Source organism: Lonchura striata, chromosome 8 (genome assembly GCF_050655825.1).
Source record: "Lonchura striata isolate lonStrDom1 chromosome 8, ASM5065582v1, whole genome shotgun sequence".
NCBI classification, from domain to species: domain Eukaryota; kingdom Metazoa; phylum Chordata; class Aves; order Passeriformes; family Estrildidae; genus Lonchura; species Lonchura striata.
In genome coordinates this window covers 15,776,108-15,799,326 of record NC_140710.1, presented here as the reverse complement: position 1 = coordinate 15,799,326, position 23,219 = coordinate 15,776,108, and the positions used below count along the sequence as shown (strand labels likewise).

General features: G+C 36.4%; 1 protein-coding gene across 1 annotated transcript in view; it reads right to left on the bottom strand.

The window, feature by feature from the left end:
* PKN2 (protein kinase N2) overlaps positions 1-23,219 on the bottom strand; it is a 54,149-nt gene that overhangs the window by 5,043 nt on the left and 25,887 nt on the right. The window contains exons 3-19 of the mRNA XM_021526565.4: positions 17,438-17,589; positions 12,933-13,050; positions 11,448-11,593; positions 11,140-11,353; positions 8,236-8,421; positions 7,842-7,951; positions 5,825-5,968; positions 5,611-5,686; positions 5,117-5,291; positions 4,751-4,880; positions 4,155-4,291; positions 3,989-4,064; positions 3,814-3,905; positions 2,664-2,840; positions 2,000-2,062; positions 1,826-1,902; positions 345-487 (exon numbers count right to left, since the gene is read on the bottom strand). Of these exons, the coding sequence (XP_021382240.1) occupies positions 345-487; positions 1,826-1,902; positions 2,000-2,062; positions 2,664-2,840; positions 3,814-3,905; positions 3,989-4,064; positions 4,155-4,291; positions 4,751-4,880; positions 5,117-5,291; positions 5,611-5,686; positions 5,825-5,968; positions 7,842-7,951; positions 8,236-8,421; positions 11,140-11,353; positions 11,448-11,593; positions 12,933-13,050; positions 17,438-17,589 (2,216 nt within the window). The remainder of the gene's footprint in view (positions 1-344; positions 488-1,825; positions 1,903-1,999; positions 2,063-2,663; positions 2,841-3,813; positions 3,906-3,988; positions 4,065-4,154; positions 4,292-4,750; positions 4,881-5,116; positions 5,292-5,610; positions 5,687-5,824; positions 5,969-7,841; positions 7,952-8,235; positions 8,422-11,139; positions 11,354-11,447; positions 11,594-12,932; positions 13,051-17,437; positions 17,590-23,219) is intronic.

Here is a 23,219-nt window from a genome sequence, read left to right as displayed (position 1 = left end):
TATTACTGGAATTTGATTTAAGACATAATGATGTAAATAAAAATAGAGTAAAGCAAAAATCTGTTACAACCTGTTGGCTTCTACAATTTCTGATAATTCAAGTTCCAGACATGACTTGCCAAATTCTCTAGTGTTACAGCAGCCAGTATCAGGTGAGTAGCTGCTCAGTATTTCACACTTCCTTTTCTTATGACTGACATTAAGATGCTCACTGTAAATGCTGTATAATGAATACTGATACTGTGGCAGGTAGGGCATATGAAATGTTAACAGGCTGCTATCTTGAGGTTTGTAACCTTTAAACATTGTTTTTTATGACTCCACTGTACCTTATTAGAACTTACCTCACCCACCAGCATCTCATAGATAAGAACACCAAGACCCCACCAGTCTACAGCTCTTGTATAGGAGGTTTCTGTCAGCACCTCTGGAGCCAGAAATTCCGGTGTGCCACAGAATGTGCTTGTTCTGTCTCCAAATCCCATTCCTGAAAGTTACAGATAATGAAAATCAAGCAGTATTTTCTGCCATTCACAACCTATTTCTCCAAGCAGAATCTTTCTCCAGAGCAACTTCAACTGATACTGTAGATCCAGGGCCCGAAGGCTCAGGCCAATGATGTAAAACATTCCCTCCTTCTTCCTCCCCATGCCTTGTTTCACATGTGCTTCCGTTCAAATTTTTCTCTCCCTCACTATATGCAATGAGCCAGATTAAGGTTCCAGTTACACCTCTGTTACCCAGTTAGCTTTCTTTGGAAAGATACAATCTTATTTCTACCAGTTAGCACAAGAAAAAGCAGTACACGCTACTTTAGCCAAACGGGCCCTTTTGGATGCTTCTGTAGTGCAAATTACATATAGTAGAGTAAAACATGGAGTGTAGTGAAAGAACGTGGAGCAAAATCAGCCCTGTGGATTTGCCAGAGGGGCACAGTCTGGGACATCAGCACCACCAGGCCTGATGTGACATGACAAGGGGAGCTGCTGCAGAAAACTTGAGAAAACCTTTAATTGCAGCAGTCAGTAAAGAACTTTCCTTCTTATTTTGTTATTTACAGAATTTATTTGTAGCTACAGTCACAGGACTTGCCCTGGCACTTGTGTTTAAGACCTACTGAGTTTACCCAATTCCCTCTTAGGCTACCTTAAAGGAAAAGATATGAAAAAAGGCTAGATAAACTGAAAAAAACCTGATCTTTGCCCACACAATGGGTTTTGAGAAAAACACTGTAATAGCTACCTCTATTTGGTATTTGCCAGTAGTGAGATGCTTGAAAGTAGCATTCTAGGCTTCCCTTTTGGGACAATCTCTCAATTTTGGCTGTAGCATACTTTGCACATCATTTTCCTAAGAATCACACACAGAATCACATTTCTGTGTATTCAGAGTTGCAACTGTTTCTGAGCTAAAAAAATAGATAATCTATTTTTCAAAAAGCAAGAACTCAGGATGGATTATAATGGCACTTGATTTTGTTGTACAGTGTCAAGATGTTTAGAATGAGGAAACCACCTAATGCTTTTCCTACTTGTAAAATGTGCAGTGTGCCTTGTTAACAAGCAGAGATGTGAGTAACATCAGAACAGGTCATGCTCACAACTGACAATAAATAAAAATAACAGGGCAATGCTCACATACTGATATTGCCCTACTAAGGAACTTCCTCCTATCTCCATATTTGTACAATCAGAGGTGTGTTTTTTTCCTTCAAATGACACATGGTAAACCCTATGCACATCTGGCAGTCCAAAACTCTCAAGGAACAGTCAAGAGTAGGACAGACTATGGAATTCCTCTAGAAAGAAAATTTAAGGGCCATTACCTTCTTTGCAAAGACCAAAGTCAGCAATTTTCACAAAGCCTTCTGTGTCCAGCAATAAGTTATCCAACTTCAAATCTCTAAATGAACATTTGAGAACAAAATTGCATCACTTGATGTGTTTCTTCAGTACTATTCAGAACAGCTGAAATTCATCTGCTTGAAGTGACTACTTACCTGTACACTATTTTGTGCTCATGTAAATACTGAAGTCCAAGAACCACACATGCAGCATAAAATCTGTTGAAAAAGTTGAAGTTAAAATTTCAATGGAACTTTGTCTTGCTTTCCAGAATGTGAACTCCATTATTATTGATATTTTTATGAGCCATCCTCTGAAGATTGCTAATATTTTTTTTTTTTTGGGTACAGAATAGTTTTTTACAGGGCCAGAGTTTTAAAGCCAGATGGCAAAAACACTTAGACTTGCAGCTTTCAAACTGTAGTATGTTTGCTTGGGCTGGAGGATAAATTTTCTGTAGTGTTCACGTCTATAGCATTGAAGGTTTTCTAAATTGGCTTATCCTTTCCTATTTTAGCCTTGTCTACTATTTTAACTCTTCATTCAGCTTTTTTATGTAATCCTGAAAAAACGTATTATAAAAATTGAATACTTGTATATAGATTTTAAATTCAGTTTAGATCAGGAACATTAAACCTGCATGTCATCTTCTAACAACAAAATCAGTTAGAATCTCTAACCCTTTTAAACACTTAAGTGGCATTTACTGAAGTGGCATAATGTGGTGGCATGTGGTGATGAATTTAGTTCTCATGTTAGTTCTTATCCACTGAGCAAAGCGCCCTTCACTTAACGCCACAGGAAGGGAGGGATACTCACACTGCTCTGGGCTCAGAGAAGACATCTGTGTGAATGTGCATCATCAGGTCCCCACCAGCAGCATATTCCATTACAAAGCAGACGTGATCTTTGGTTTGGAAACAAGCAAAAAGGTTCACCAAGAAGGGATGTCTTACACTATTCACAGTTTCAAATATTCGCTTTTCACACATCAAGCTGCAAACAAAATCAGGAACAACATAAAGCTCAGTGCTGAACAACAGTTTTTCAATTCTCAAAAATTACTGGCATATTTATATTTTTTGCTATATTCCTCAGGATAAGGTAAGAAATTTTTTTTTTTTGTTCAAGAGAGAGATTTTAATATCAGGATTTCATGAATTTATATTTAGCTTTCCCAAATGAAAAGAGGAAACCAAGCAGTCCATGAAAACTGTGCCGACAATTTTCCTTCCAAATACTTGGATTGCATTAACTATGCATTGATATCATGTGACATTCATTTAAATCAATTTTAATTTTAATTATTTACAAGACATAAAGTGGAAATCCAGTGACAGTATTACAGCTATCTATCTGTAGTAATTCCTGGTTATTTCTCCTTAAACCATTTGTTTAAGTTGCAGGTTATTGTTAATACGGCTATCTTTCTTCCTGCAAATGAATACAGTCACTCTTAAGCAACTGTAACACATTCTTGCACTAAAACCAAAAATTTTGTAATGGCCCTTTCACATTCAAGCAAATAAAAAAACCCCAAAAACCAGAACCTGAGTTTCGGGTCAAAAAGATTGAAGAACACCCAGCAGTATACAAAGGGAAAACATGACGGACGGAGCATGATAATATGGTTACAGGTTCAGAAATAGCAACACGGATTCTGCTAGTAAAGCAAACGGTCACTGTTATCCCCTAATGTGATGGAAGTAATAAGAAATAATTAGAATAAATACTTGCAAGAGAACCTGAAAATAAAAAACCAGGATCAGCTTTAAGTCAGAGCTGTAGTTCAGGCACAAGAAGGGCACTAAAACAAACTAGGGGTTACTCTGCTCCCTCCTTGCCCCAGAACAAGAATACACATCTACAGCAGCCAGCTACGCAGGGAGATCACAACTGACTTTTCTCTCCCACTCTATGCAACAAACTGCACATAACTGCTTTATGGAATCCACATGTACAGACTGACCTGTCTACTTCATCACGAGCCACAATATCTCCTTTCTTTAAGGCTTTAATAGCAAACATCTCGTTTGTGTTCTTGTATTCTGCCAACAGCACCTGAAACAGAGGAGATGAATTTAAGAGCTCTATATTCTTTTTGATAAAGCCTTGACAGTTGAAAAGAATCTTTTGACATTTACCTTTCCAAAATGTCCTCTGCCCAGTACAGCGCAGCATCTGAAATCCTTCAGACTGAACTGGAATCTTTGTTGTGATCTATGTAAATAAAAATTAGTCAAAATTTCTTGTTTGTTAGCTTTAAGAAATATTATTCAGATCAAAACAGGAAAACCACTGCTTTTTTACCTTCTGTCTTCAGGCTCTCTGGTGTTGGTATATTTCATGTCTGAATGGGGAACATCAGACTCACATATTATTTCAGGCTGGAGTTTTGGAACAATACTATTTCTGCCATTTTCAAAATCAAAAGTTGTTACTTCATCCTGTGAAGAACAAGAAAGCTGAAAATTTAAAACTGATTGTGAAGGCAAATGAATGCAGACATTTTACCATAAGCACATGAAATTCTTAATACACCCATTGCCTAGGCTAAAATGGCAGACTTCCAGATGATACAGGTAAGTAAAATTTTAGCAGACTGATGAAACCTATTGCTCCACTCATTCTGCTCTTTTTCAATAAAACCATTTTATCCTGAATACTCTAATAGTTCTGGAGCTCTGTCTTTTTTCTGTGGTGGAACTAATTACATGGAGTGTTAAACACACCAACCACAGAAACAGTTTGCCACCAAGAGCAATCAGAGCATTCTATTGACACAATTCTGTGTGTAGAAGTTAAGGGAGCATGTGCTGATTTATAAAGGCAGAAATTCATCATAGAGATGCCAATATTACCACCATGTTAAACTGTATAACCCAAGATTCTTAAAAGTTACTTGCCTGAGAAGGCACATCAGGAGCCTTTATCTCAGAGGAAGATTCACATATTTCCCCAAGGGAAGATGCACGGGGTGGAGCAGGTGGAGGCTCAGGCTCAAGTTCAAAATCCAATTTGGCTACAGGAGAGTCACTGACAAGAAAATAAATAACTCCTCAGTGTACAGCAGGGACTATTTTAATACTTGTAGATTTCTCCTAAGTCAAACCTTGTGTGTCTGGATCTAGCTATAGAATAGCTCTCCACAAGTAAAACATGGGAAGGTGTGCAGCCTTGCAGGATAACCAGATCTGCACACATTCTGTACGTGAGGACAAAAGGCTCTCAGTGCTCCCTCCTGCACTCAGGGTACTGCAGAGGTGACCTACCTGGCTGGCAGGGTCAGTTCAGCGAGCTGGGGATCCACCACCTGCCCCGTGGCAGGCACTGCTGCTTGGGGGCTGAAGGTGCCAGAGTGATTCACTGTAGGAATAGCTCTTCTTACCAGCCTTCCCCAAGTGGCAATATTAATATTCATCTGAGGAGCTCTGAGAAATGTTTTGCCTATAGATATTGTGAAAAAAGAACACAGTGCAAGTAATTTCCTTACTCATTACCAAAGCAAATAATTAAAAAAATTCCACATTAACTAATTTACAGTTTATGAAAAACAAACTAAACTTCTAATTTTCCTTAGCAATTTCTAATTATTCACAATTAAATGCTGATGCATAATAAGGAATTCTAATACAAAAGATTTCTAAATGCAAGGCCAAATCCTTCATTATAAACAGCATTATTTAAAGGCAAACATTAGACCTCTCTATAAAAAATTTAACAGATCTGTATTTTTAAGCTTTACACTTTTATATTAAAGAATCACCTTGCTGTTTTGAAAAAATTTTCTTCTGCCTCTGGAGTTTTGGTCTTCTTTCAATAACTGGATTAAAAAACGTAACCTGCAGTTCAAATAACATGTGTTACAGTTCAAGTTTCAGAACAAAATGCATTCTCAAAAGTTCAAGGAAAACTTGTTGAACTATTCAGCCATGTAATACTTTGAAGTATGTTCAAGTGCTTCAAAGAAACATTCTTACCTCTGCAAACAGAGTGCCCTGGGGTTCGAGATAGAGACACATGCCATGCCGTTGGTTATCCAGGAAATCTTCCAACCTCAGAAACTTCACTGCACACAAAGATCTCCAGTCACGCCAATAAACTGAGATTTCTAATTCACGTGACTATGACAGGAAACACAGACACAGGAAATCACTTATTACTAATTGTTCTGCAACAGTTACCACAGTACAATTGTAAGATCAAGGAACTCCAGGATCAAGATGCAGAGCTGTTATTTTAAAAGGCTGTCAGGGCTAACCAGTCTGACTGAAGCTCTGATGATCACAGCACTTCAGTTCAGATGAGATCTCCAGTGTACAAATAAAAGCATAGGTGTAAAATTTTACCTGAGAGCAGAAGCAGAGAGCCACAGTCACCAGACCTTCTGGGTCAGTCTAATAACACTGCTTGTTCAAGATGCTTTAGCTCAAGCTCTGACAACAAAGCTTAACTTACACCTAGAAACCTTTGGTGGTTTCTGTATTTTTTGAAGTACCAACTTCATTTCATGCCTGCAAACTTTTTAGTATCTTCATACACATGATGAAGCAAAATCTTACAGAATATCTCTAGAAATGCATACACCTTTTTTAACAGGGTTGTAAAGAGGGGCCAAAAACTTTGAACTACCAGGAACTACTGCTATCTTGCTGATGTGATTTATGTATTCTTAGAGAGTCTTATATGTGTGTTACAAAAACCTGTCCCAGAAGTGACAAATCCTGCAATGTAACAGCACCATCATATGTTACTACTTCAATTCCAACAAGATACATCAATTTACTGTCTACCATAGCTATGATAGGTTTTAGAAGAAGTAAAAGTCAAGAGGCACCAGATTAAAGAATAATGGGGCTTGGATTATGCATTTCAAACACAGAAGGATTCACAGAATATTCTGAGCTGGAAGGGACCTGCATGGATCATTAAGTCCAACTCTTAAGTGAATAATCCATATGGGGATTGAACCCCTGCTCTGGTGTTATTGGCACCATGCTCTGACCTTCTGAGCCAGTCTCAGGATACGTGCTCAGGAACAGCAGAAGCAAAGTCCTTTTCTGGCACCAAAACCTCAGTTCTTAAATAGAGCCCACAACACATACGAGGCTGGCAGGAACAGCTACAACTCTGAGTAGTTCTAGTCTTAATCTGAAAATAATGGAGGCTTCAGGGTTCCACAGCTGCTTGGTTTTTTTTCTGCACTACTCCTAACTGTAACCTGAATTTCTCTACCTGAAAGTCTAAAATTGCTTCTTTCCTAGATGGAGGGAATCTGGACTGGGGCTTGGTGGGGAAAAAGCAAAAAACAGGAAAGGGGCTGTTATTTTTTCTCATATGAAAAGCATGTATTGGAGTAGGCATGTACAGGAGAGAACATTTAAGCTCCTAAAACACAGTATGATTTTCAGAAAAGAAACAAACCTTGTACCTTAAAATACTAGGACTACCAGGTATCTAAAAAATACTTGATTAAATCTATATAACATAAATTCTACTTCAAAAGTATAAACTCAATCCTTGTGCCCTCTAAGTAACATTTAAAGTTATAAGAAAGAACTGTTAATGAATTTATTATTCCTGAAGGACTGAAACCAACTTTACATGAGAGCACTGCTATAAAAATACTAAAAATTCTATGACATGGTTTTACCAAAACATCCAAACTGATCTGATATCACACTTTACTGATAAATAGTTAAAAGCTGATAATCCAAATAAAAAAATAAACACCATCTCTCCTGTCTCCCATTTCTGAAGACCCACTAAGGGTAGATCTTGGCAAAAATATTACATCAGTTTGTAACTCAGAAAAGGTAAGTTTTCTAGAATGCTGGCCCAGCACAACAGCTTAAGTCCAGGGAGCTCTTTCTAGAAAAGACAGGAATACTGCATTTATAGAATTTGGACAAAATGACAGCAACAGGGGAAAAAAGCGACATGAAATTAATACAAGAATCAACTACAACTGTCAATGAAATCAGACAACATTTTTACCCTGTCTAGTTCCAGTGTAAATTTCTGATCCCATGACTGGTTGGAAATCGGTTTCCAGCTAGTTTGACCAACCACGGTGTTATCCAGCTTCAGTACAGCACAGACTTCATCTGTAAGCAAAGTACACAAACTCAGCTTAAATCTTTAAGAGGATTTTCCTCAAACAAAAAAATCTCCAGGAAGTTTCCCTTAGAACTGCAATCTCATATTTAATTGGTTCTTATGGGCATAATAGTGTGGTTGTGATTTTGCTAACAGCTTAACAGGTGAAGAAACATTTAAAGTTTAAAGCTTGGAATCAATTTAATATTTAAAATTACAGAACACATCACGCCCATGAAAATTTAAATAAAAGATAATGCATAAAAATAAGATAAGTAAGGGTATACTGAACTGGACAAGTCATCAGTTTTCAGAAGGTTTCTACTACTGCCACTTTTACTTTTACTGGGTCTGCTTATAAAAGACGATCTGGCTTCATTTGGACTCCAACCAGGTAATGTAATTGATGTGGCTTTTGATCGACCGGGGACATTTTCCAATATATCTTGGCAGCCCATCAGCCTCACTTCCAGGGTACCTAGAAGAAGATGGACAATGATTTATGAAAGTTTTCTGCTCTTAAGTAAATCAAGTGAATGACTAATGACTGATTGATGGCAATAGCTCACATTCTGACTCCCACAGGGTATAACAGAAAGATCAGATGAAATCAAAAGACAAATCCAGGACATACATATATATTGAAAATAAAAGTATTAAAAGTCAACTATGTGGGACTCAACCTTCTAGAAAAGAGCAACAGTTCACCAAAATAAAAGAAAATAAGTTTTTGTTCTGTGTCTCAGAAGTCTTTTTGTTTTCTTCACTTGGGAACCTAACTGACTTGGGTTCAAATCATTAACAATGTTGTATTTTAAGACTGACAAATTTCAAGTTTCTGATTAAAGTAATGGATCTTGCAGATGGAGCAATAACAATTTTTAATGAGTTTTCTATAACTAAAATTAACAAACTATCGAGACTACAGATTTGTGTAAGAAATCATACACTAGAAATCACATTTGCCTGCTGCATGCCGCAGTCAAATTTGTGTCTGTACGTAATTTAAAATCATTCAATTGTTCCAACTTGGACTGAATTTGGATATATAAAAGCTGAGACAAGAAGCTACTCTTCAACAAGCTATTCTTCCAAATCTTCTGCATCTTTAACCAAATGAGGTATAGAGGCTGCTGTTCAAATGGAAGTTTCCTCCAGCAGCACAAAAACATCTGAACACCACAGATGGTTACAAGAATGGTAGGCTGGCTTCATCCTGTACAAGATAACATCTATAAAATTGTGACAATACTGACTGACAAATCAGCTACTAGAAGTGGTGAAATTAGCCAGTTCATAATCAATGTCAGTTAGAAATGCAGCTCTGAAATGCAGTCTTCTTTTGATAGCAAATGTACTTAATCATGACACTTAAAAAGTACTCTTTTGTAACAGAAACTTAAGTCAGACTTAAACCTAAAAATGATCTGGCAACATCATAGCCCACAGAACAAACAGCAAGAAACCAGTCTAAGAAAAAATCCCGACCTGTAGGAAGCTAACAGCCGTAAGTGACAGCTAAGCATTAGGCTATGAAGACAAAGAGCTGCTATTGGCTTCAGAAACAGGTTAAAAGGTAAAAGAATACTTCATTCCCAAACTCTGTTTAGAAAAAAAAAAGATATTAATAAGCAGAAAAGCTATACTCTTGTATAAGGAATGGATGCAAATCAGAAAGTCATCTTGATGCACTTTACAATGTATGACAGTAGCACTGCTCTATTTCTCAGCATTAGAGGCAAAACACAGAGACACTGTTCATTTAAACCCAGCTCAATACAAAAGCTCTTTGTGTAGGCAATATGAGAGTGCAACTATTAAGAACTTCACAAGCATGTAGCTTTGTCAATTTCTAGTAAAATGTTTTCAAATATATCAGTAAATCACATTTAAAGAGAAATTATAGTCACTGTAAGGTATCTGACTCTTGATTATGTGCTACAGGAAACAGAAAAAAGCAAGTTGTTTTAAACCTTAAGGCATGATACTTCCTGCCTACAGTCAATGATCATTTGAGTTTTCATTTGATGAAAGAAGTTGTTCTTACCACACAACTTTACAAGGACTCTTGGCTGAGATCCTGATAAACCACAATGCACAGGAAATAGACTTGCTCCTTATTATTATTATTATAGTTTTACAGAATAATTCCTCTTTTTGATTCAAAATATAACCCCATAGATACTTCAAAATTAAATTGTTTCATTTCTACATGTATATCCTGAGTAACACTTGAATTACAGACATTAATTTTCTTATAAACTTACTCTGTCAATAATAGGCTTAATAGTTACATGCAAAATGTGTTAGGAAACAAAACATAAAATCAAACCTAGGAATTCTAGACCACTGACTAAAAAAATTTAGAACAGCAACATACTCCCAAGTAGTCAAAAGCATGTTTTTCTTTAAGAAGGCTGTGAGGCAAATGTTCAAGACCTTTATTAAAATATTGTTCATCTATTGAAACCTTACTTTCAATGAAGGACAATTCCAGGTGAACCCAAACTGTGAGACGTTCCTAAGTCACATTTACATATAAATGTGGTTCCTCACAGTAGGCTAAATCTTTTAAAAAACCCCACCCCAATCTTATTTGCAAGGAAAACAGCTGACACCAACAAACAAGAGTCTCCCATGGTTTAATGTATGTTTGTAAGAACCTCCTTCTTTGGATTACAAATATAAGGCATGATTTGGTAGTAATAAATCTCACCTTCCAGCAATCCATGAGGTCCAGTGGATAAAATAGAACTGTAAGAAAAGCTGGGTGCCCATCTCCAACTCTGTCACCTACTTCTTGTATGATCAGGGCAACTCACTGAACCCTTCTGCAACTTAATTTCCCTGTCTGTAAAATGGGTATAATGATACTTATCCACCTTGATGATAAGTACTTGATAATCTCAAGATGGAAGGTATTTGGTAAATGCTAGCAATATCATTCCATAGGGAGCTCGTTAAGGCCAGAGAGTCACATATTCAATAACACTATAAAAAAGGTAAACAAATAAATCAAAGAAACTTATCTGCATTTTTTGCAGTGTACAGACACTTGGAAACTCTAAATGTCTTTGTCTAGGAAAAGAACAACAATTACATATGTCCAGTAAGAAATGTAGTTGGCATTAAAGGCTTGTTTTAAATCATTAATTAAGATCAAATAAGAAAAACAAAAAATCTCTTTAAATCATACCTGTTAAAGCTGCTGGTTTGGACAGTGTACTATACTGGTTTTGAGTAGATATTACACTCTGACGAGGGCTTAATGTGGGTGAGGAGACTAATGAAAGCTCTTCTATAATAATACTGCTTTTGGGATGGTTTTTAGGAAGTTCGTTCAATCTCTGTTCCAGTGAATACTTCAAGAGGTCCAACTTCTGGCTTGATTCATTAAATCTTGCTTGCGCCTTTTTAAAATAAAAAGAAATTTGAAAAATAGTTCATTTTTTTTCCTTAAAGAACCTTTGAAACAAAGTATCAGAAATTGTAATGACAAATTACTTCTGAAAGTGCCTTTCTGTCGGTAACTTTCCCAGATCCAAGTAATTTCATCACATTTTTTGCACCTTCTGCTACAGCGTACTCTATCCTGAAATGATGCCGTAATTCTTCCATTCGGAGTTCAAGAGGGCTTATCACAGGTTTTGCTGCAAAGAGATACAAACAAACAACCTTCATTGATAACAACCAGATTTAATTTCTTTAGTATCAACCCCTCCTTCATATAAGCAGAGGGGAGAAGAAAAAGGGAGAAAAACCCAGGAGAGATGTGTATTTGTTAGTCCAAGGAGAAACTTGAACTATGTCGTAAAAGTAAAAAGTGATATTTTAAGCATCTGCATTTGAATGAAGAAATAATTGATCAGGGTTTCAGCTCAATAAACAGCTTCTACTTACTGAAGAGCTATAATTGCTAGAAGATGTAAAAAAAAAAAGTCTTCAGCAGAGTTACGGGACAAAACATAAATATATCAAATATTCAACTGGCAAGGAAGTTTTGGGACTTCAACACTTCTGAACTACATTGTGAGCATTTATCTTTTAAATTGCTCTGTAGCCAATTAGATCCCTGATCAGTTTCTGATAATCCCCCTGGTTCACTTGAAATCCCATTGAATCTGGCTTCTGCCAGCACAGAGAGATGTGAGAGATTCCATACTCTGCCTTTGCCAAATGGTCTGGGTTGGCCATTGTAATATCCACATCTTAGAGTGCTTAGATATCCTAACCAATACTCTTCCTGAGTATGTTCCTTTCTGTTTAAAGCACTAAGAGTAGTAGGAACAAAAAAAGCATTTGAAAGCCTTAGCTTGAATTTCTTTCTCTTTTAAGCAAATTATATACATAATCCATGTGCTAAAATGGGGTGTTAAAAAGGGGTGTGGAAAAACAAACACAGAAACCAAACACCTCACACAGCAGAAAACAGAACATGCACACACATTTTTCATTACCTAGGATATACAGAGGCCCTGACTACAAGCATTGTCACACAATGTCAATATTCAGAAATGCACACAAATAAAGTTCAAGAGATATACCCATATGACTGTAAGTTTCTAGTACACTCATGCTATTAGAGCTCAAGAATAATTTTATTATTGAAGATTTTCAACAAAATATAAGTATAAAAATACTTCTGAAATGCAGTGTGAGTATTTCAAGCCAGATCATTTCAATAACACTTTTCTTGTTGCTGTAAATGTAGTTGTTTAGCACTCAATCTAGCCTAAATACCTATAAAACCAGGAAAAATTCTCCTCCATCTGTCCTACCACTACAAATAATAAGGTCAGTCTTTTAAAGTATGACAGGCTTTGTACTGACATCAGATTTTTTTTTTTTTTTAGGATCATAATATAAAGATTATATATGCTATATATAAACATTCCTACCAGAAATTTATAATAAGTCTGTGTGCATATGGGTATATATCTATATGGCATTTTGACATTAATGATTCATATTCCCTTTCTACACCATCACCATTATCAAAAGCCAATTCATTGGTCTGGACTGCCTGAAGAATCTGCATCCTTATAACTTCTATTTTTGTCTTGCTGTCCTGAAGCATCTGCTGAGCTGTGGCAAGAAGTTTTCGATCCTATTAAAACAAACAGACAAGTTGAAATCAGAAACTTCTTCATGGAATAAGACACACCGAGAGTTTCAAAACACACATACTTAGCAACAAGATCTAAATCTATGCATTTCATTTAGTATAGCATTAGGCAAACTAACCACATTAGGATATTAGTGAAAATTAAGTTAGGACACAGGCATTGGTTGATTAAAGACTGTAAGCCACTCCCAGGGAAAATGTATGTGTTTCAAGGTGAGTAAAGGAGGAATGATCTAGAAACATTGCATGTGCAAATTAATATTTCATAATCTGATACTAAAGAAAGGAAAATATATTAAGTGCAAAATACTTCCAAAACTATGTAAAATCTCTCAATTTACTTTGAGCATGGTAAAACTCTTGTAATAGACAAATTTGCTTGACTAAGACCACATAAAAGAAAGTGTACTATTTATCCTGAGTTGATTTTCAATACTGAAATTAGAAATATGATGTTGCTTAAACAGCACATTAAGTCTGCAGTACATTTTTCTGAACAAATGAATGCTGAAGATTTTTTTCATTAATAAATATGTAAAAAAAAAGGGCTACTTCATTAGCTATTTCATCAGCAAACTAAGTAGAGTACAGCACTTTTTCATCTAAATAAATGAAGATAATCAACCTTCATTTTCAAAAGCAGTATCACAAGAAGCTGTTTAGAAGAGAACATTCCTAAAGATGAACTTTCATAAACTTCTATGTCTGCCATGTGGCTCTGTCTCTATGTTCTGGGAATCACCAGATAGCTTAAAGGTGATCTGACTTGCAATGTGAACAACAACAAAAACAAGGTATAAGAAAATTTAAGGCAGTGTATTTGTCCTGCAGTACCAGTCAACCACAGTAATTAACAGCAGACAGGGCAGATGTGTACCACCCTTACAACCCAAAGGGTGTTTTGGATTGCTCATTTTGTAGCCATTCTATAACCTCATCAATAAGTTACTTTCCCATGGACATGGTTTATAATTGTATTTATTTTATAATGAAGTTATCAACTATTGAAGAAGCTAAAAAAAATTAAATTCTTCCCTTGCCATATCCAAGAGAAAGAACTGCAGTGAAGCTCAGATCCCAGAGCTGGAAATACTGGCACCATGATGCATACTGTAAGAAAGATCTGTATGCTGAGAGATTGACCTTCACAGAGTTCCTCTCTGACCTCACACCTTGACACATTACTCACTCAAATATTTTAATGCTGCCCTTTGTTCTGCAGGGTAGATACACCAAGATTTACACATAAGAAGAGTTTGGTTTCATGGAAAGAAATTTTGCCCCCTCTGCATACCATAGTTTCACAACTCTGGATTTTGAGTATTAATCAACATTACAGGGAGATACCAAAGTTTTCAGATTTTAAGATTTTATGTTTCTTATTCAATTAAAGATCACACTGACTTTCCTAAATCAATACTTTCTCGAATACAGATGTGAAATTTTGGAATAATCACTGACTCTAGCAGAGTATAGGATTTAAGTAACAGATTACAAGTCACTCTAAAATCCTGTATGAAACCTTATCCATGCATTCTGTATAAATATGCTGAAAGTGTTTCTTTGTCTGTATCTTCACTTGTATCTCGGTTTTGATCTTGCTGCTCTTGGTTATCCCTCATAGTCTCTTACTGGAATGGATTTGCTTGCTCAGGAGTAACATTAGCCCTTCAGTGTGTAGAGCAGAGGCAATCCAGTGTTACAGAGATATCCTTACGTTTTAAAGAGACAGAAGATCACATCTTCCAAATCAAAATGTATGTGTAATGCTCAGCAGCTCTCTTAGTGTTGGAGGCTGAATACAAAGTATTTCAATGCATCTTCTGAGTACAGAAGAACTGACAGTGCCTGTAAAACTGATCTGCAAAGCTGTCATGGGATCTCAGAGAACCTACACACACCCAAGGACAGATGATGGTTATCTCAGAAATGTTTAAGACCCAATAGGTTGAGCTGAATGTTACTGAAGCAAGTAAAGTACAGAGGGAAAAGCTTCCCATGAGATGATGGGTTTATTAACAGACGGCTTTTTCATTTTTAGAAAACAGATTATAACCTCCCCTCCATTAAATTTAGGTCTCAAAATAATACAACAGATTTGAAATTAGATCATATAGTACACTTGCAGAAAGGTCACAAATTGGTTTAATTTGTTTAAAGATGATCCACTGACTACTTTTTAAAGAACTACTGGATTACTGGGATTGGATTCAAACTGCAGATTTCCTGCCTTTTTTGCCCACCCCATCCAGATGTCTGGATTCTTTTAAGCTCTGCTTTTTAAAACATAATCAACATGCTCAATGCTACAGTTCAAACTTGCCAAATAACTCACTACTGAGCAGAAAAAAAAAAAAAAGAAAGAATGAATACCCACCATTTCTATCCTGTTTGCTGAAGTGGCTGGCAATGCTTTTGTGCTTTTCAGCTTGCTCTCTCTAGCCCAGTTACTATATAGTCCCAATGTGGTAGGCTTATTTAAGCATTTACCAATCACAAATACAAGATTCAATCATAGATTTTAATTACATACCTCAATCTAAAGCAAACCAGAATTTATCTTCTCTACCTAGTCTGATCAAAGCCTGCTAACAATGTCTAATATTACAGCCTGAGTGTTTAGTTAAGTTTTTCAGCCTGTTATAAGGTTACTTACCAAGGGCTTATTAGAAACCTAATTCATGTATGCTTTTTGATCCATTTGGGTCAGGTAATTATTAGTTGTAAGTGTACCTAATGTTAAGTACATGGCCCCAGAGGATGCAGACTCCAGGAGCTGAGGGACTGTGGTGGATGGACAGCATTCCCAGGACCTTAGTCATAATGTGCACTCCAGATATTTCTTCTATTTGCCCCCAGCTAGTATGTTACAGGTCACTTTCAGATAAGGCTGCCTGGGACAGAAGGAACTTGATGATACCTCTGGTCCATCGAGTCTGAACTCATTTTCTGGAGAAAGCAGTGCTCCCTGCTATTTTTTCCAGGTATAAGGAAGTAATACAACAGGCAGACACATAGTGATCTACCTCTCCACCAACACCTAGCCCAAATTCAGTCAAAAATATGAAGATCCTTTCCAATAATTTCTAGTTAAAATCAGTTCTAAGGGGCAGCAGTGTAATTCCCAGATTCCTACTCTTCTAGCTAAACACTTCTTTTTAGTAAGTTGACTGACCCAGATAGGTGCTGGCTCAGCTAAGATCTTAAAACATTTTGATTTTACTTACTACTATCTGGACATAAAAACATCTAACCAAGCTACTACACACTATTTGTTAGATCTACTCTTGATCTAATCTTGTGTTTCCCCATAGTCTGGAAATTAATCTCCTTAATGATTTAATAAAAGTAAATAAAAAGAATAGCTCATGAATAATGAATGAAAGGTGAAGGGGAATGTAAATAGAGGGTCTTTCCCTCTCTTTTTTCTTATTTGAGAACTATGACTGCCTTACACACAACAAAATGTGTTGCTGGGGGTTTTTTTTGTTAGTTTCTGGATTTAGTTTTGTTGACTTTTTTATTTTGTTTTGTTTTCCTTAATTTCAAAGTTTTGGATTGTCTTTCACTTGAGTTAAGGGATCCTTGGAGTATGATGAATTTTATTACACAGAAAAGAATATGTAATAAGTCGTACCCATTTAGAAGCTAGCAAACACTTTCCCTCCACCTCCTTGGAAAAATTCTGGTGCTATCAAGAGAGAGTGAGTGCAAGTACTTAAAATTCAGATATACTAAGTGTGGCTTTATTTTTAATTTCACTTTATTCTATTAGTTGCTACCTCTAAATTACCACACTTCCATAAAAAGAAATTATTTCAATGTATATTTTATGTGTGTATGTATCAATGCAGGTTATGACATCTCTATCAGAATACTACACACATCCTATTGAAGCATTTGGCACAGATCTTTTTACTGCTAACTACAACTTTGACAAGTTCAAAATTTTCCTTTGGCAATACAGCCTTTGTTTTAATTATCACGTACATTACAATGATAAACTAATGGATCTTTTTCTTTTCACTGGAGCTAGGAAAAACACCAGACACCAGTCAGTCCTACCAAGCTTTGCTGCTAAGTGAATCCCACATGGTCAAAGATTACTAGATGTACTAAATTTAGTAAGCCGGATTTATTACTTAGGTTGAACTGCATCTGCACAAACTGATAAAACAATCACTTCAGTGAGTATCAAACCACAAGAAAAAATGGTATAGTAATTTGCTGCAGATTTGATGTAACTGTTTAACAAAAATATAGCCCAAACTAAAAATACTGAAATTGCATACTGTTTATACATTGTACAGTCACAGCAATGTGAAAACCCACATTCAGTTAATGATCTTTAAGCATTCCAAAGCCTTACCTTTGAAGAGCCATTTGAGTACATCTGTATCATATTTTCTGCTCCCTGTTTTACCTTCAGTTCTATATCCAACTGCTTCTTTAAGGCCATCAATCTGTTGTTTGTAGAAAACCGAGGATCACTATTTGGAGTATCAGGAGTGCTAGGACAATCTGTGAATTAAAGGTAAGATATAAGCATGCAGGAAAAAGAAAAACAACAGGAAGAAAACACCCAAACCACTCCCCCAAACCCCATCTTACACTCTATTCCATGAAGTTACAGATTGAACAGAACTGGAGCATCATACTTGAGAATTAAGTGACCCTCCTGTCCAGAGCTGCTTTCCAACATCACTGCAAATGCGCCTTAACCTGCAAAGCCTCCCGAGAGCCCAGTGACTCCTACACATGTCCCACTTCACATGAATCACTTCCGGGAGTGGGCAAACCGGCAGGTTTGCTGCTAAGCCTATTTTTATTTCAAAGGAGATTTAATTCTTCTACAACGTCTTGAGTCAATTAAAAAAATGCAGTTTTCCATTAAGTTCCTTATACTCTCAATTTTAAATCAAAGTGTTTTAACAAAAGATATGGATAATAGTATCAGATACTAATGAGCACTGTCTGAATACAGCTCTTGTGTAGATCCTCATCCATTTTAGTCTGAATACTGCAGACACTGTTTATGCAAAAATTAAGAACAGATAAAATAAGCCTTTTTCTTATTGTAAAGCTGGCTGTTTTCTGCTCTGCAGCCACTAACAGAAATCTAGGATAACTGTATGTATAGGCAGATATAGGCAGGACAACTGACTGATCTATGGGAAGGAGAAAGCTTTTTCATTTGACAGTATTACTGTATTTAGGTCTCCCTCTTGTTGCATTAATTTCACGGAATACAAGTTAGTTTTATCAATTAAATTATAAAGTCAAACTCCTTAACTTTTCATAACCAGTCTATTATATAACTTCGTATTTCAGCTTCTGCAACATGAACTGCTAGTAAACTGAAAATAAGTGGCTACTGGACTATTCTAACACAGCTGTACTTAGAGCTAACTATATTCCCTAGCAGCCCCAATGACTTCTCTTCCAACCTTTTGGTAAAAGAGGACAAATTATTTCCACTATAATAATTTTTAAAAATTATTTCTTCTACCCCAAGAACTTAGAGAATACCTTCTCTATGGACAAATAGCACTGCTTTTCTGGAAGACAGTATTTACTGAATACAAACAGTAAAATCTTTTTTCCAGTTGTAATAATCTTCCTTGTATTAAAACTAGGGCTAAGAATCCTGAAATCCTCAATTACCAGAAAACACAGGCAGTGCTCTAATAACTTACAAATTTTTACTTATGAGGTGTTAAGGGGAGATGTCTTATCTGCCATTTCATATTTCTTTTGTAAAAGCTTCTGATAACTACTTCTGGAGATTTAATACATTTTGCTTCCAAGTTTGCTGGGTAATTTCCTCCTAAATTGCAATCTTTGCTGAGGCTACATACAGATTTCAAGTAAGGAGTTTTAATTTCCTCTGCTGCTAATTCACTCTTAACTTCAAGCCCTTTCAAGTCTCTTACTGCATCCTCACTACTTAAAGGTAGCACAGAAAATACCAGATGTTAAAAAAAATATCTGCATTACTGCTCAGCTGTTTTGTCATTGATCTTCTCCTCAATGTTTTGGCTTGGTTCCTTTGTGGAACTGCACTTGAACAGCTTTACCTTAAATCTGTTATTAGTAAAACAAAGATTAACAAAATGCTTTTCTATCACTTATGTCTTCAGTTTCAACTAAACCTCATCTAATAATCTATTCAAAATGAGAACAAACATGAACTTGAAAGTCACAGTGCCAAGTCTCCTTGTAACGTAGATTAATCATATAAATGAATATATATCAACTTTATATACATACATATATATATATATATATATATATATATGATACAAGCCTCTACCACTTAAAGATCCCAGCCTTCTGATGACCCCTGTGAAGGCTGTGGGGCTCCTAAAGTCTGCTTTCACAGCTTTTAAAGATGTACACAAGCAGCCTTTCTTTGCATTAAAACAACACACAAGTTGCAAGTTAAGGACTAATTAGAGATACCATGTTTCAGGCTGCCCAGGCAGCTGTTATTACCTGCTTTTGCATGTCTCTGCTGTGAAGGTGTAACCACACCACTTACCTGGGTCATCTCAAGAGTTGGTCTGTACTTGTGGGTGTAACCTACCCTCTACTACTTAGTTCAAATTGTTGTACTATATGCTTTGTTAATAACTAATAGCAAAGGAAACTTTTCTGCAATAGGGACTAATTGCTAGGAAGAAGTAATTTTTTGCCTTCAGGCATAAGGGTTGCTCACTAAACTCCCAAATATAGAACAACATGCTTCTTAACATATTATGTTTAAAAAAAAAAAATTACCAATAGCTTTTCAGAGATGCTTTCCAAGGGACTCCTTCTACCAACCCCCCAACCAATCTCCCCATTACTACTCAGTAAGCAGCTCGAGGCACCTTCTTAAAGAATTCAGATTAATTTTTAAATCAGCCAGACAAACCGGTTCTATTACAGAAAGCATTGACAGTCTTAGCAGCAACAGGACAAGCTACATCTGTATTAGGTGTTTCCTTTTCTCTTTGTTCTGGATGGTTGTAATGACTTTGCATGGCTAGTTATCTCAGATTTATTTATATAAAACACTTTACAGAAGGGGTCAAATCTCCTCTGAAAGCATTAGTTATCTTCATAGTACAAATAAGTAATAAATTCATCCAGGTAACTGCAATCAATGGAATTTATGTATATGCCTAAAAATAGACAAGAGTTAAGTACTGATACCAAATTGATATTTCACTCAAAGCAGGGACTGGGGAACAGAAGAGATTCTCCAGTTTGCCCCATTTGTTGGTTAATAAGGGCAGTACAAGACTTGCCATTTTGGATACATTCCAGTACAGCTTTGCATTGGACAGCAAGGGCTTTGCTGGGGTACAGGTTCAGGCTCCTAAGCCCAAATATTCTTTTTGACAGTGAGTATAAAGTGAAGTAACAAATGCATTTCAAGTGAACTCGACTTCAAGCAAACAGGTGTCTTATTATGCTGAACCACTATGAATGTTGTTGCTTAACACTAGTGAGTTCTGTGCAGCTTGTTAGCACACATCCAGGCTGCTGGAAGAGCTGCAGTGCTCCTTCCTCAGCACCTGAAATATCCTGTTTTCATAAAAATATACTCACCAGACTTCAAGTAAGTTAATAGGGGTGGTTTTTCATTTAATATTTGGATTACATGAGGACAATGGCAGTTTTCAGTCTGAAATGCTTATCTGAACTGTGATCTTTGCTCTTCTGAAAACCTTTTCAGTTTGAGTTTGTACAGTGCTCACCAGCAAAAACTTCTTGCTTCTAAACTGCCTTTTACCCATCACTGCCATCTAAATAATATTTATAAAGAGCAGTTACATAACTCTACTCTTTTGAGACTGCTGCTCATTCCTTTGGGATCTCCTCCCCAGATGCTACATATACTATTTCTTCAGTAAGCTCAGTGTGAAATTGAGGATCCCATATAAGTTTCTGAATTTGGGTTCCCAGATGGTAATGCAGCGTGCTGCTTAAGTACTCAATTAGCAGCAAGTACCCTTTGGTAAATAGTTAATTTTAATCTTATTTGAGGATATGTAATTGCAGTTAGCCTCATCGGTGTCATACCCTACAGAAATACCTGCAATGCATTTAGGCATTGCTGAAGAGAGGAAGAAAGATGCATTGTCAGGCTTTTCTCAGGGAGTCAGAAGGCTGGATCAGCACTTGAACTAAATCACCAGTAGGTCCAAGGCAGCAGTGGACATTCTGCACTCAGAAACCATCCAGTGCTGACCTCCTGGAAACTTCTGAAGTTCAAATGAATTTCCATTAGGTAACAGCTAATTTTAACTACTAAAAAAGTGACAGGACATTGTTTCAATTTGCATCAATAATAATATAGTACATTGAGGCTCCCAAAGTGATAATAAAATTCCTATGGATATGAGCTTGTAGGTGGAGTCTGCTGTCTAAAAAGTCACTACCTATTACCAGTTTGGTTGCTACCTCTACCAGTTTCCAGTACTTGGGCTTATGTGGACACTTCAGTGTCCAGCAGATTACCTTAGCCATTTGTAAGGACAAAGAAATCCCCCAAACAGCCAACTAATCATATTCTGTAACAAAATAATTTATTTTCTTTGCAATGCTTATAGCCAGACTTCATGTAAAGCAGATAGCTTCCATGTCAGTTAGCAGGATGGAAGAAAAGGCATGAACTTGTCTTTGAGTTAATTCTGTCCATGTTTTATCCAATTTTATCAATTCGCTCAAAGGTTTTCCTATCATTGCACTTCTCTATCCTCCTTAACTTCAGCTCTATGAAACAGACCAATCTGCCAATTTATGGATTTTCTATGTATTATAAGTCTACTTAAATCAGTAACTTGCTGTAGGTAAGCTGTTTCCCTGAGTCCTGTTAGAAACCACAATCTGTACTGCTATTTTTGACACAAACACAAAACCACCAATTTAATCTCTGCTACTGTATAGAAGTATGTTTTCTAGACACAAAATTCCTTCATCTCTGAAACCGAAATAATCTTCCTCATGTGGCACATTTCATCTCTCAGAATTTCAGCAATGATGGTCGCTAGGCTTGTCCTGCTCATTTTATGTTGCTGGATTCTGCTTCACTTTTAAGTGTTGACCTACAAATTTTTGCATCCTCGTATGACTAATACACTGCACAGCAAGGGCAGACTTGGGTACAAAGTCCCACTTCTAAAACAAACTTAGATTCATCAGCAATCCCTATAAGGTAAAGTACACCTATGTTGTGTTAAAAGTTGTTTCTGAATACCCTTACATGCTGTATGTAATAAAGCTGTTTGACAAACTGTACTTTTCTGGTTAAAGTTTAGTACCAATTCTTCAAATAATTGTGAGCTTTCAGCTCTAGGCAAACTACCACAAAAACATCTAAACTTGCTTGGAATGGAATGTTGTTAAAACAGATTTTTCTACAGTAGATTAATTAATGCTATATTTAATGATTTCAACATGTATTTTCAACATGTATTGGTTACACTTTGCTGATTACAAAGCAGTTACACTAAAAATTAGTGGCTTGTTAAAAAGTAATATAAGTTACTGCTTGATACCACAGAGTCACAACAGCCTGTATAGCATTTCTTAGCTCTGTATTGGGAGCACTTTACAAATATATTTTCACACCCACTTTTCAGATACAGCAACATGGGAAGATTAAATGACTGTTCTAACTTACCAAAATGGTCTTTCAACCACTCAACAGAACAGTCAAAAAATCTTCAAGACGTGAGGCCTGACAAGTGAAAGGGATCATCTCAATGAATCTCAATCCTGACTTTGTTACTTAGAACCTGAAAAAACCTACACAGTATATTCTGTTAGACAGAGAAAACCACAGGGCTTTAGTGCTGAAATGTATTAAGGTAGACAAAGAGAACACAGACCTTGACTCCTACAGCTCTTGAACCCTCTTTACCTTATTTTCAGCATTCATGACCTGCACAGTCTAAAAAATTTCCATATATTTCCTTTTCTCTTTTAAATAACTTGTTACTAAGTGACCAGAAGAAGATCAAACATAAGCTAAAGTGAAAAGCACTAACAACCACTAAAGATAACCTCTGGAAACAATGCACTTTTTGGGGAGCTCCCATATGCACCAGTAAGTGGTTACTAAATTCACTGGCTATTTTAGCAAAAGCAAGAATTCCCCA